This window comes from Nycticebus coucang, chromosome 13, assembly GCF_027406575.1.
Source record: "Nycticebus coucang isolate mNycCou1 chromosome 13, mNycCou1.pri, whole genome shotgun sequence".
NCBI classification, from domain to species: domain Eukaryota; kingdom Metazoa; phylum Chordata; class Mammalia; order Primates; family Lorisidae; genus Nycticebus; species Nycticebus coucang.
This window is the reverse complement of record NC_069792.1, coordinates 68,135,906-68,150,888: the sequence shown is the minus strand read 5'-3', so window position 1 is coordinate 68,150,888 and position 14,983 is coordinate 68,135,906. Positions and strand designations below refer to the sequence as shown.

Genomic DNA, 14,983 nt, shown 5'->3' with positions numbered 1-14,983 from the left:
TCAAATGGCAGGTCTACTTTTAGATCCCTGAGTAGTCTCCATACTTCTTTCCAAAGGGGATGTATTAGCTTGCACTCCCACAAGCAGTGCAGAAGTGTTCCCTTTTCTCCACATCTTCCTTTCTTATTCCCTCCAAGATCCCCCAAGAGCAGATCCAAGCTCGATTTCTAACACCAGGAAAGACTTGTTAGCAAAACGGATGCCCTGCATTGCTCTTTGATTTCCATAAGATAGCCCAAACTAGGTTTCTTCTATTTTCTTTGCTGACCTTATACGAAACTCTTCTATTGTTGCTTTTTTAATTGTTCATAGATGTAACAGATGTTCAGCAGATAGCAGATTTAATGGATGCCCATCAGTGATTCCCAGAAATAGTAGCTTCCTTTGTCTTTCAGAGTCTGTCCATTCCTCAGGTATGAGAGTGATGAGAACAATGGTCCTTCCAGGTAACAGGTCTTACTGGAAATTGGAGGCTTCTAGGCAGGCAAATGGCAGCAAGAGTAACACATACTATGGACTTGGATTTGGGGGGAAAAAAAAACTAACTAAACTTAACATTTCTACCAATCAATAACAATTTAAGTGAGTCCAATAAGAATTTAGCACTCTGTGCTAGGGATCACTGGAAATCAGCACTATCGCCTGTGTTATCTCATGAGTGCCCAGGCTTACCACTATCACCAGCAATGCGCCCCTTCCCTCTGGGGAAGGCTGGTCCACAGCATCTTACCCCCACGCAACCCACTCTGCAGTAGATGCCCTCCCTCTACTCTCTGCTGCTACTACACACTGACCTGCCTCCACCACTGTACTCAGAGGAAATTAATTATTTCACATTTGTCTGTCTTTTCCTTTGCACTATGAACTTTTCGAAGGTAGTCTAAGTCATCTTTTTACCCTTGGAGCCTAGTGCATAGTCCTTATTCAATAAATATTTGAACTAATTGAATTAATTAATTCAATATAGGTCTATAAAGGTGCAGAGGAAGAAGTGTAAGATCTGGCAAGGGTATGTAATTTATATTTATGAATGAATGAGCTGCAACCTCCAAGTATCAGTCTTAGAAACAAGTGTAGGAGTTTGTTATGAGGACAAAAACGTCATCATCCCAGGTCCAAATGTGCTACAGAGGTTAAACAAATAACAAAAGTAACGGTAACAGAATATGTTATCTGTTTGGATACTGAAAAGAAAGAAAAAGCATTCCTCTAATCCATATCAAATATATGGTACACATGTATATTGTATATAATCTCACTATGAAATTTGACATATAAATTACATTAATGTGACAAGTCTCAAAGAAAATCATAAACTATTTGGTAAACCAATGTTGTTGGGGAACAGGTTGAAATGATGAAATTTAAATGAAACAATAAAAAAGTAGTATGCAAAGCCTAAAGATGTGGTAGGAGCAGAAAACAAACAAACAAAAATCACTTTAAAATAATCTAGAAAAGTTAATTGATAGTGTATTCAGAATAGTTTAATACAGGAATACAAATTTCTCTGGAAGCCTACTTCTAAATTCAGAAAGTCTGGAATATTATTAGGCAGAAAGAAGCAGCTAATGTAATGACTAATTGCATCAATGAACAGACAGTTTCACAGAAGTCCAAATATTTCATTTATTTGTTCACCAGTAAAATTTACATATTCTACAAATTTATTTATCAAAGATGGTTGTTTACAATAGCTGATTCCATGCTCCTGCCTTCTGTTTCTTCAACCTATTCCAATCTGGCTTCTGCCACCACCGGAGCTTCATGAAAGAGCTCTAGTTAAAGCCACTAATGTCTTCACGTCACTAAATTTGAGGAAGTGTTTAAATCTCAGGCTTGACCTCTCAGCACCATTAAACCCAGGAATAGCTCCCGCCTTCTTAAAAAATAATACATTTTCCTGGTTTTCCCCATCTCCTCTGGCCACTGCTTATCAGTCTTCCTTGATGACTACTCTTCCTCCAGCCTTCTGCTAGAGATAGTAGTTCTTTAAATTTCATTTGGGAGCACTCTTATTTATGTTCCCACTGTTGGCAATTTCATCTGCTCTCATGTATTCCACTGCCATGCATACATAGCTGACTTTCCAATTTAAATGTCTACACCAGACCCTTGCTCCCAGCTACTGGCCTATATGACCAATGTTGTATTCAACAGCTCCACTTGGATATCCTAAGTAAATTGAAAATTCAACATATTAAAAATCCAAGTCATCACCTCACCCCCTGAATGAGGCTTTCATTCCATCCTCCTTACTTCAGGGCATGGTACCAAAATATTCTAAGTCAAGCAAGCCACATATAAACAGACCCTAAAATATATAAAGTGCTCTCAAATATATATATCCACGTTAACCCCTTGATAAACCCACTGCATTTCTGTTTTCCTTCTAGCCATTCTCCACATAGCAGTCAGAGTGGTTTCTTTTTTTATTCTCAATGCAAATACGAGTGTGTGGCCTCTCTTTATGACATGTCTTCACCCTGGTCTTGATTAAAATACAGTTACATTACTGCGGACTACAGGGTCCTGAAGAATCTGAACCCTGCTTACTGTACCAGTTTCATCTCCCATCTCTCTCTTGTTTAGTTTTCTTAGCTCCAATCACAGTAGCTTTGAATTCACTTTCCTTCTCATGACAAGGTCTTTGAAAATGAAGCATATTCTGCCTAGATTACTCTAATACCATTCTTATTTTCCCCCAATCCTACCTTCTCTCCAACTAAGAATGCCTTTTCTCTTTTAGATCTCACCTTAAACATGAACTCTTTACACTCTTTATCTGATCTGTAGGATCTAAATACAAGTTGAGTATTCCTTATCTGAAATGGAATATTCCAAATAGTGGATAAGGTAATAATTTCAGCTAATAAATACAGAAGAAATGATAAAATGTGTAAACAATTCCACAAGTCTTATAGATAGAATGGATGCCGGCAATAACTATTAGTTGAAGAGTTGATCAGAAACTTTACAAACACTGGATCAGGCTGAGAACACCTGTGGTAAGTGGGGCATCCGGTCTTCATATGCCTACATAAGCACTCGGAAGCATTCTGTAATATGTATGGACATTAGTTTAGTTATACCCAATATTAACCCTAAAGTTACTCAAAGATCTAGATTTAACTACCAATTTAAAGAAATATGAGGTAGAGAAGATCATATTATACAACACCGCCAGGATACAATCTACCAAACTTGGCATGTGAAAAATACTCCAGACTGATTAATTGGTTTCAACAAATATGTGTGTTGGGATGAGTGCTGCGAGAGAGACACTACCCATCCAAAAAGACTTGAAACTCGATCCATGTTAATACAAAAGATGTAAAGTCTCCATCTTTTTCTTAGGACTGAAAAGTGTTCCATGGTATACAAATACCACAGCTTGTTAATTCATTGATGTATTGATGGTCACTTGGGTTGATTACACATCTTGGTGACTGTGAATTGTGCTGTGATAAATATTCTAAATATGAAACCAATAGATAAACAACTACACACCCACAGGACGGAGAAAACACAATTAAATTCAAGTTGTGGGGAGGGGGCGAAGGGAAAGGGGATGGGAAGCAGGGACGAGGGTTGCTAAATTCTCACTTAATGGGCACAGTGTAAGGGTATACGGCACACCCCCGGGTGAAAGGCTCAACTATAACTTAGTTTACCTAACTGTGAACAATGTAACCTGATTGTGCCCTCATATTAATCTGAATTTAAAAACAAACAAACAAATACATAAATAAATAGACTTGAAAATTATGTCAACAAGTCATATTGGACTAAGGACTCACCCTTCTTCCATATGGCCTCATCTTAACCAGTTATATCTTCAACAATCCTGTTTCCAAAGAACACTGTATTCTGTGATAGTGGAGGTTAGAGCTTCAGTATAGGAATCTGAAGAGTATAGACCTCAACCCATAACAGCCTCAAGCACTAAGTTTTAAGGCAGGATGGAATTTACAGTTAAGTTAATCAGCTATAAACAGTTGATTGGTGAATTTTGCCATGGGCGCAAGGTATAAGGCTGAAAAAAATATGTCATTATATACTTTGGGGACCCTAATATAAAATTTGACAATATATCCATTCCCCAGTAGTGTTTAATTAAAAGGCCATTGCAAGGAAAAGTCCGAAGAAAATTATTCAAATTCATTAGCCTTTCACTTGAATTTCTCAATCAAACTTGTAGAAACGAACTGTTTGCAAACTCTAAAACAAAGCATTGTCTACATATACTTTATTCCCATTCTTATATAGCTGGAGAATATCAATAATAATAATAATAATAAAGTGATATGCTTCATGCAGTTCTTTATGAATCAAAGAAGTTAACTGTCTTTCCAAAACACCTGCCTTTTAAAAAAGAATTAGTTGCATTGACGTATGTCCTAATTCTTTATGACAGTGCAAACTACAGTAAGGAAATAAGAAAACATTTTTTTTTAATTATGTTCACGTGACATTCTGTTCTACAAAGACTAAGGCTTTCATCTTTTAATCCGATATCCACTTAACTACACTACAGAAGATTTATTTTTACCCCCTCTTGTTTCATAAAAGGCTCAAAAGTCAGTAGCAATTTTTGACACTTCGTTATCGTATTTTTTCTGAGCCCCCAACATACACACATATGTGGACGCACACACACACATGCGCGCACACACACACTCCTCCCTGCCTCATTTTCATATGGACACAAAGCATTGAGATAAAATGATGGTTCATTATAGTGGTACAGAGCTCTTATCTTCATCCAGCAAGAGTCATTTCCTTCCAAAGATTGAAATGCAAATGTGAAAATTAATGATAACTGCATTATCTGATAGCAGAGATAATACCAATTCACTGTCAGAGTAATACACAGTCATTCTAGGATTTCCTCCACTTCTCACAATATTCTTCTTACTGTCAGACTGTATCTATGGTTAACTATGTTCCATAGGTTTCTGTTAATTTACTTCAAATGGCATGTCCCAGATCTTATATCTACCACATTTTCCCAATCAAAAAGGAAACGAAATCAGAACTGTAATCTTCAAACCGTTCTTTGGACTAGTAAAGAGGGGAAAAAAAAAAAACTATATCATTAAGTGTGCGCCACTATCTTACTGTGGTCTTCTAGCAACCATTCCACTTTATGCAAAACACTCCCCACCTCCCCAGTTTAATTTAAGGCACAAAGCAAAACTTGCCGCATCTCCTATGTGTATCCATAATGTTGAATAGCAATACTCATCTACAGATTTCTTGACCAATTTCAGTCCAGAAGCAACAAGTACACGTGTCTGATCTTATCTTCATTTATTATTGAACTTGCATTTGTATTAAAAGTTCTGTAATTGAGTCATGATTTATCAGGTGGAATAGAACACAGTAAACACAATCCTAGGATTAGTTTTATACTGTAAAATCATTTTGTAAAATTAACTCACTGTACTAATGTTTAATGAGGACTTATCACATATAAGGCCATGTAAGGGCTGCTATGACACAACGGCCAAAATGAGAATAAAAGTAGTATTAAGTGTGATTTATTGAGCTCCATGCTTTACTTATAGTACCTCATTAATAAGGTAGTTTTTAATTATTAGTCCCATTTTATAAGAAAGGAAACTGAGGCCTTGGAGTATTAATAGCTTGCTCAAAGTCGCACACACAAAAATTGGGAAAGCCAAGATATAAACAGAGAAAACATTTTTGGCTTTCTCCACTCCTTATATTACCCTAAAATAATTTACCTCTGATGGATACTTTTATTTTAATTTATTAATATAGCAGAAAATTTTAACGTTCTAGAATATATAAGCCAAAAAAAATTCCTAATTTCATTCTACTAATCCATCAAATCACCAAGACAGGATCTGATTTTCAATTTCATTTTTACTGAAATGGTCCAAACTTAACATACAAATATTAAAATCTATTTAAATAAAAGTTTACACTTGAAAAGTTTAAGGAATCTAAATTAACTGCTTGCTTAAAAAGATTTTTAAGAGGCAGGGTCTTCCTATGTTGCCCAGGTTGGAGGGCAGTGGCTATTCACCAAGGCAATCCCGCTACTGACCAGCAGGGGAATTGATCTGCTCCCTCCTCATCTGTCCCATCCTAGGCAACCTGATGGTCCCCTGCTCATAGAAGGTCGCCATACTGTTGCTGAACTTACTGTGGACACCCAATCAGCATAGTGCATGATAGCCTAGAATTCCTGGGCTCAAGCAATCCTCTAGCCTCAGCCTTGTGAGTAGTTGGGACTGCAGGCACATGCCACTGTACCCTGAAATCAAAATTATATATCTGTGTTTGTTTGCATTAATATGCATTAATTGGGGGAACACACACTTATACATTTGAGTACCATAATATTTCCCTTTATTAGAGATCCTGGAAATTACAATTGTATCTGTTGTAAACCTGATGGCAATAACTAGATCACTTAATATTATCCCAGAGATATCAAATTATTTACTATTCCTGAGTGCAAAAAGAAGTAGTCATGCGTTAATAAAATTAGCATACTTAAAATCTATGTAAGATGCAATTTTTAAAGTCATTGTTTTATAGAGGTAGATGATAGATTAATACAGATTTACCTGAATTCTCTCCCCCAGGTCGCCTTCAAAGTCTAGGTACATAAGTCAGCACTCCATACTTTGACCATGGTTCTAAAGATTTTCTTAAAAGAGAGAGCCCGAAATGTAAACACTTTTCAAAATGAGGTCAACATTCCAACTGTTAGGCAGTCTGAAGGACAAAGCAAGAAGTGTTGAACAAAGTTCAGTCCTAGGCTAAGGGAAGGCCACTGTCATTTAGCGAGGCCCACTCTGCCAGGCTCTACAGTAGATAAGTTGTAAGCATCATCTATTTCAAATCTCACATTTATAACACTCTTGAGGTTACTGTTATTATTCCCATTTCAAAGACAAGGAAACTAAGGATTGCTGTTCAACATGCCAGAAGTCACCAGGACCTAACAGTCAGCTTGTGAGAGCAAACACAGATCTGACTCTAAAATTTGTACATTTTCTTCTATAATTTAGACCACGCTCTACATTCAAGTCTAAGAGATGCTTAATTATTGCATCCATGACCCAAATACAGTACATGAATAAAGAAGCTAAAGAAGAGAAATAGCATCAAAAGAGGAGTGTAGACAGCATGGTGCTATACCTTTGAACTTCTCCCTAGCACTTTTCCCAATTATTAGTGCACAATAAATGCATTATAAATATTTATTGAATATTTATTGACCAGCAGGGGAATTGATCTGCTCCCTCTTTTACAGGATCCAATATCCTATAAAAGAATATTGGAAAACTAAAGATGAAACATGAAACTTGTGAGAGTGATCTAAAGAAAACAAGAGATATTTACTTAAAAATAAGACAAATGATAAGAGCAAAATACAGGCAAATACAGTCAGGAAGGCAAAATAATGAAAAGTAAATATTTATATGAATTATATTCGAAGCAAGGAAGTATATCAGGGTGATTTTTCTTTAAAAGCAAGAAAGAACAATGAAATTTTAAAATAGATATGTGAAATACTGAAATAATGAGGTAATGACTTTTGTACTGGCCTGAACTCTTTACTGGCTTAGTTTGTGTCTAACTTTTCATTCAGATTGTGAAAGATTCATAGGCCCTTGAAGGATATTTAAATAAGAATCACAAACATTTAAACATTAAAGAATTTCACCATAGAAATGCTCACATGCAAGATAATTTTTCTGAAGATTCTTTAGGTTCCACCTAATCATAAGAGCTAACAAAGGTGTGAGCGGTGAGCAATTGCAATTACTAAATGGATCTTTCAGTTGATAATAAAGAAAACACATTTTTACACTGTGGAATTTGCATTTGATAAAACTAGAACACTTCAAACAGGAGTTGATTCATTATTGAGTTGAACCATCAAGAAAGGTTGTGGAGTCATCTTCAATCAAACTCTTTAAAAATAAGATAAGTCCTGATCCATCTTAAAGGATGTCAATGCTATGTCTCAAATTCTTTAGTTAATCTGCTAGTCCTTTGATCCTGTTTTATTTTTAGAGAAAACTGTCTTTTCGATGGTGACTGTCAGAACCAAGTGGGAGGGCCTTAACATTAAGAGACCTTGAAATCACACCTGGCTCATTACCTCATATCGTAACCAGTAATTTCTGGCTAACCTCAAAACTAAATCAGTATTGACAAAACTAAAATTCAATTAGTATTACCCTTTCCTGCGTCAGATATACTGCTGGGCATTAAAGACTCTTGGGAAGAATTTTTAAAGGTTCTGTTCAAGATTCAACAAATCCAAAGCCATAATAATGATTTTTATCATTTTATGTGTATTATTTAATTTAACTTTCTAAGAGTTGTTAATATTATTTTCTATATTTTACAAATAATAAGATAAGCATAGAAAGATACCATAAAGCAATTCAAAATTCTCCAGCTAAAGAGTGTTAAATCTAGAATAGATTCACAGAATCTAGAGCCTATTTTCTATCTTGTTTGAAAATTGTCTCTAAAAGTTAGACAATTTTCTCTCCTTATTACAGTTGGAAAGTGCCAATACTGTTGTTTGACTAACAAAAATTTGAGTAACATAATTGAAATAATTGTTCTTTCATTAGCAAAAGTACAAAAAGAGCCCCCTATGCTCTCCTAAATTTCCTGGTTGAAGGAAATCAAGAAAATTCTACCTTGAAAAGTAATAAATAGTCAACGGGTATTTTTTTGTTATAATCAATCTCAACTCAAGAGATTTTATAATAATAAAACTCATTTTTTTGGTAAATAGCTATAAAAAATGTGTTCTTGATTTTAGAATACACAATAAAAAATTTTTCTTGTAAGCATAACTGTTTAGAGACATATTTTCCCTAAGGTTTTGACACAGCCATTTGTGTCCCAGGAAAGTGTAAAGATTTTGACCAACATCAACTAAATACAAATTATATTAAATCAAATTTAACTGAAAATATTCTCATCTGGAATGGCAGCATTATTCTTTACTTTGCTCCCTCTCTCTCCCCTTCATTTTTTTTTAGCCAATACTAACTTTATTTTGGGAGAACATCCTGGAAAGGGTGGCATTGGGCATGCGGCATGCATTTGGCAATTTGTCAAGCCCTGAATTTGTTTACTTACTCCCAAGTCACCAGAGAAGCTGTGGACCTCAGATATAAACAAAGGGGAAACAAACCCTCCACCTACCCCATCATGACAGCAACTTACATGGTATCTTTCTACACGCAAGCATATCTAAAAGGACATTTAATCTGATTTTAAATGTAAAAATTTCTTTTTTTTTTTTGGCCAGGGCTGGGTTTGAACTCGCCACCTCCGGCATATGGGACCGGCGCCCTACTCCTTGAGCCACAGGTGCCACCCTAAAAATTTCTTAAATAGCATATACATACTTAATTCCATGAAAAAAGAACCGCAAGATACAAAATTCACCCATTCTTTTTAAGTTAAATGTAACCTCATTGCCAAACTGAGATTTCTCGAAGATTTTTTCCTGTGTATTTTTCAATCAAGGAAATCCTTCCTCACCTTCAGAAGACAGACGCATTAGGCAATAGACAAAAGAAGTCTCTCTTTTCTTTCAAACTCAGAAAATGGGGCAGTGTAGTTACTTTAAATATAATACATTTTGGTCTAAAATCGTGTATAGCATTATGCTATAGTATACCGAATACAAACATTTGTGTGTATCATGAATAACGTTAGAAATGACATCATAATAATCAGATATGCTGAATCTTCATTTTTGTTTGCATTATATTTTCCAGCTGCTGGTTTCAGAAAATTACCACTGGAGTTTCTCTCTTCTTCACGCACAGCAGACAGCAATTTGCAAAGTCATGCAAGGGTGAAAATGTGATTGAAATACAGGGATCCTTCTTAATGAAAAATGTTACTGCTTTGAAAATTATGGCTAAAACTATTTCAAAACTCACTTACATCTTTAAACCTTATGACACAAGAGTCTCTATTTATAAATGTACCATCAATTGAAAATTAGTTGGCAACAAATGTAAAGATTTCTTTTCCTCAGAGTACTTAACAAACATTATACATTTACATAAAATCACGAATTATATTAGTGTTTTGCAGTATGTTAATCAGGGTTTTTGTTGAAATGACTACATGTCAGGATCTTTAAAAACAAATTTAATTTGACTCCTACAAATCAAAATGCTGCCAAAACATTGAATCCAAAGGGAAGCATCTTTTGATATTTTCTAAACTTCTAAATACATATGGAGGTTCAACCTATGACTTATAACAAGACTAAAAGAAAAGTGATAGTTCTTCAAAGTATTTTCCTTGCTTGTTTATCAGCTGTAGAACTGTGCCCGATTTGAATTTGGATATAGCTTAAAGATTCTCTGTTCAAAGAAAAAGCAAGTAGAATTGACTGATTTTTATAGGAACATGAAAGAAAAAATGATGAAGGCTTCAAACAGAGGTAGAACTTATTCATTTAAATGTTTATATCACCAGCTTACACAGAAACTTTTTCTTGCAAGCTAAGTTTAAGAATGTGAATTCCTAACACTAGCAATCTGCGGCTGAATTTTAAGTTTTCTGTCCTACCTGGTCCATCCCAGTCATCTGTCTCCACTCCAGGTTGCCCCGGTTTCTCTGACTGTGTGTCCCCGTCTGATTCCGCTGTCTCCTGGAGTCTTTCTTCACCACCTGGACAAACCAATACAGAGAGAAAGAGAAATGAGCAAAGCCCTCGAGTTCACCTTCAAATCCTCACAGAAGGATGTCCTTATCAGCTGTCCAATTATAGGTTTGCCGTTACACTGCCAAATGTCCATGATTAATCATTTTGATATCTCTTTTGTGGCTTCATAATAAAAAATTAGCATTAGTTATCAATAAATAAATGTTAGTACTATCAATAATAACGAACATTACATATAAAACTTCCTTTGGAGTTACTAATGTTCTTAAAAAGAATGAAATCAGGGTGGCGCCTGTGGCTCAGGTGGTAAGGCGCCGGCCCCATATACCTAGGGTGGCGGGTTCAAACCCGGCCCCGGCCAAACTGCAACCAAAAAATAGCTGGGCATTGTGGCGGGCGCCTGTAGTCCCAGCTACTTGGGAGGCTGAGGCAAGAGAATCGCTTAAGCCCAGGAGTTGGAGGTTGCTGTGAGCTGTGTGATGCCACGGCACTCTACCGAGGGCCATAAAGTGAGACTCTGTCTCTACAAAAAAAAAAAATGAAATCAAATAGCAGATTATAAGTTTTTAGGACTTTTAAGACAGAAAAAGTTAGCCCATTTATTTCCAAATTATAATTTTTATAATGGCAAGATATAGAAGAAAAAAAATTAAGTATCTGAGAGTAATACAGGATGGCCCAAAAATTACCTCTAAAGTCAGCATACATCATACATAGAGGCAACGGTAGATTATAGCTAGATGGATCTTTATTTACAAAATAGTCATTTCAAAATTTTACAAGATATTTACAAAATATTCTCTCCATGCTTGCTGCCTCTTCGTAAAATTTGGGACACCCTCATACGTATGTATGGCTTTGCTTGAATTTAGATTATTTTGAAGATTTTTATTTTCCGCGGCTTTATGTTTACTGAAACTTGGTCCTCCTTCCTTTAAAATGAACTACGAAAAGGTCATAATTAAATGATAAGCCAGCAAGTCAACATTTTGCATTGTAAGAAGACATAAAACTATCCGTATCCTTGAATAAGTACAGCTAGTTTCCATAATTATATGCCATCATTTTCACATAAAAACTGTAATATTCAGAGCAAAAATATAGTTATGGCAAAAGATAATCATTTTAACAATGCAATCATATTTTAAAAGTAAAAATTCTAATTAATGAGTGTCTTTAAGTGATAACGTTAATAATATAACAAAGTGTGTGTTGTTTTAATGAAAAGTAGTCCACTTTAACATTATGTGCACATAAAAATATAAAATAAGTTAGAGAACTTATATATGGTGCCAAAAATCAAAAAACAATGTATCAAGAACATGTGAATGCAGAAATAAAATGAATACCAACATCACAGCAACTATACCTTGAATCTAATAATGCTGACATTTTTAAATTGATTGTCCATCTAGCTCTCTCTGAAGTATTCAGTAACTAATTCCCACATAGTTGTCCAAATCATCTCTAATAGTACTTAAGTCTTTAGATGAGTATATAAAAAATACACTGAATTTTAAAACTTTCAAAGTAATTCTGAATATAACAAAAATTTTAGGAATTCATTTTTATTTTAATGACACAAATGTAAGGTTAATATGAGTTCTGAACTTTAAACTCAATGAATTTTATATCCATTTTTATATGGAGTTCATAAAACGAATTGGGGGAAAAAAAAGACAGAATAAAGGTAAGGAGAAGGAATGTAAGACCCAGTGACAGCCTCATTCCTTTAGCTGAGGAGCGTTGGTACTGGTGGGTAGTAAAAAATAAAATACATAAACCAGACCATTGAACCCCATGTCTGGAATTGGAAGCTCTTTGGAAACTATCTCTTCCTTTCAGAGTGATCAGAATGAATACCAATGAAATCCCCTCCAGAAAATATTTATTGAGCTTACACCATGTTTAAAGATTTGCAGTAGGTTCATTATTTGGATGTATACAAAAAAAAGACAGTTCCTTTTAGGGAAATATAAAACCACTAAAGAGAGTAAGTTCAAAAATGAAAGACAAGGTCCAAGTATCTTAAGAAAGGCACTAAGTCTGAGTAATAAAACAAGAGTTTTAATTTCTATGCTCCTTTTTATAGGTGACATAGAACAGAGCTGCATCAACCAACTTCCTCATGGAAATCAGGGATGAGTTCTGCTCTCACATCTTAGACTCTAGCAGGGCCTGTCCTCAGCCCACACAGGCAAGTAGCCTCTATGGCTCTTAAAATATGAACACCCTGCTAGGCCTGCACTAACCAATTGCCCCTCAGCCTGCCTCTGCCTACTTGAGTCTCTTGTAAGCCCCCTTGGCACAGAGAAATCTGAGAACTCTCTCAACATGAAAATACTAAAATTCAACCTATTCAGGGCTTGATTGAATTAATAATTCCATATAATAACAAATTATCACTAATTATTCCTTAACTGCCGAATCCGAACTGTAGAGTTGAGATTTCAATGTGAACAAATATCTGGAACAATCCTCAGTATTGATAATCTGGATTCACTAAATGATTCTCTCTAATTTCTTTCATTATGCAGCACATATGATTAGAGCTACTTATGATATTGCAATTTTTAAGGAAGCATACATTTAATTATACACATTTAACAGCTCAAAATAAATTACACTTTGCACCTGTTTTCAGCTATTTATGAAACTGTGTAAGAAGTACACAGTATTATCATATTACTAAGAATAAATTTACAGAGGAAAGAATTGTTTAAAGTTCCTGCTAACTAATCATTTTTAAAAAGAAAAAATACAAAAAATGGAAAGATGACTAGAACATAAGAATGTCATATGAAATCATACACTTTGGGTAGAAAACAAAATGGGTCAGAATTCAATGTGTATTCATTTTAATATCTGCTGAGTGTCAAATGCTGAAATCATAAAGATGAATAAGGCAGAGGTCATTCCATCAAGATCAGATTCCTTATTAAACCTAAACATGGTAACTATCTCTTGAGTACTCCTCAGCACTAGGTATATTGCTAAATGCTATATGAACATCACCTCAACAGTTCTGCCAGGTATCTGTATCCTCACAGTGCAGAAAACTAAGCCAAGAGGCAGAGATGCGGAAAGATGCCCGGGCACGTTGCCATTAATAGTATGTGGCAGAACTAAGATTTGATCCCAAGTTAGTCTGACTCCAAAGACCATGCTCCTAATTTAATGGGATACTGCAGTCAGAGTCTACAACATTACCAGCAATAAGATACGATCTGACAGCAGCTTTCTCCTTATCAGACAGAAGCCCCATTTCTTTACTATGTTTACATGTGAAAATAAAATGTTTAATGGATTTGATCTTTATGAGGATTGTTTTCCAAGCATCACTGTTTTACTTGGCACTTAGTAAAATCAACTACACCCAGATGCTTAAATCAGTAACTATTTCTTGCTGACCACTTAAATAATTAGATTTTGGTTTCATTCTTTTTACCATAACTTCCTGCAATATCATTACATTTGCTAATTAATTGCTGTCAGCACATTATTTCTATTTAATAACTAAAATACGTCACATTTTTCAACTTCTAGACCCTTCATCTTCTAATTTTGTCTCAGGAAACTGGTTCTCATTTTTATGGTAATGTTTTTACATAATTCATTTTTAGTCTATTTTACTAATGAAAAATACAATGATTAAAAATAATTTAATCAAATGTGAAATCTCTGAATTACTTTTAGGAAACTATTTTTTTCTCCCTCACAATAGAGACTTCTTTCTTTCCGTTTGATATGTTTATTCACGTGGAAATTTTATAAATAGAACTTTATTTTGATATTAACCCAACTTCAGTTTCTTAATTTAAATGGAATTGACATTATTGCCTATCATTTCTTTATACTTTCATCCATTTTTTTATTCTCCTATGTTTGAAATCAGTACTCTAGAGAAGTGTTGCAAAATGGCATGAATAATTAATAGCCAAGGTAATAATGACAAGTTTGTAAAGATATTGCTTCAAAATCCTTTTTGATAGGGAAAGGAAAGGAAGAAAGAAGAGGGTGCCAAAAAGAGAATTACAGAAAGAGGTATAATGCATTTGCCATCCACTCGTACACTGTCTACATTCCTTATTCACATAATTTTAAATAGAAATTTCAGTGTATTTTCAGCAAAGCACAAACATATTTAAAGGGATAATCACCACATATATGCAAAGACCAATTCATAAGATGATGAAATGGAATAAATGTCAAGCAGTAACAAAATCTATAATATTTCTAAAATTATGGCTATGGAGTTAATGGTTTTTCATTGCAAGATTA

General features: G+C 34.8%; 1 protein-coding gene across 1 annotated transcript in view; it reads right to left on the bottom strand.

Moving 5' to 3' along the window:
* The window catches only part of ZFPM2 (zinc finger protein, FOG family member 2), a 479,651-nt gene that overhangs the window by 347,255 nt on the left and 117,413 nt on the right, over positions 1-14,983 (bottom strand). Inside the window, exon 3 of the mRNA XM_053559355.1 lies at positions 10,606-10,707. Within this exon, the coding sequence (XP_053415330.1) occupies positions 10,606-10,707 (102 nt within the window). The remainder of the gene's footprint in view (positions 1-10,605; positions 10,708-14,983) is intronic.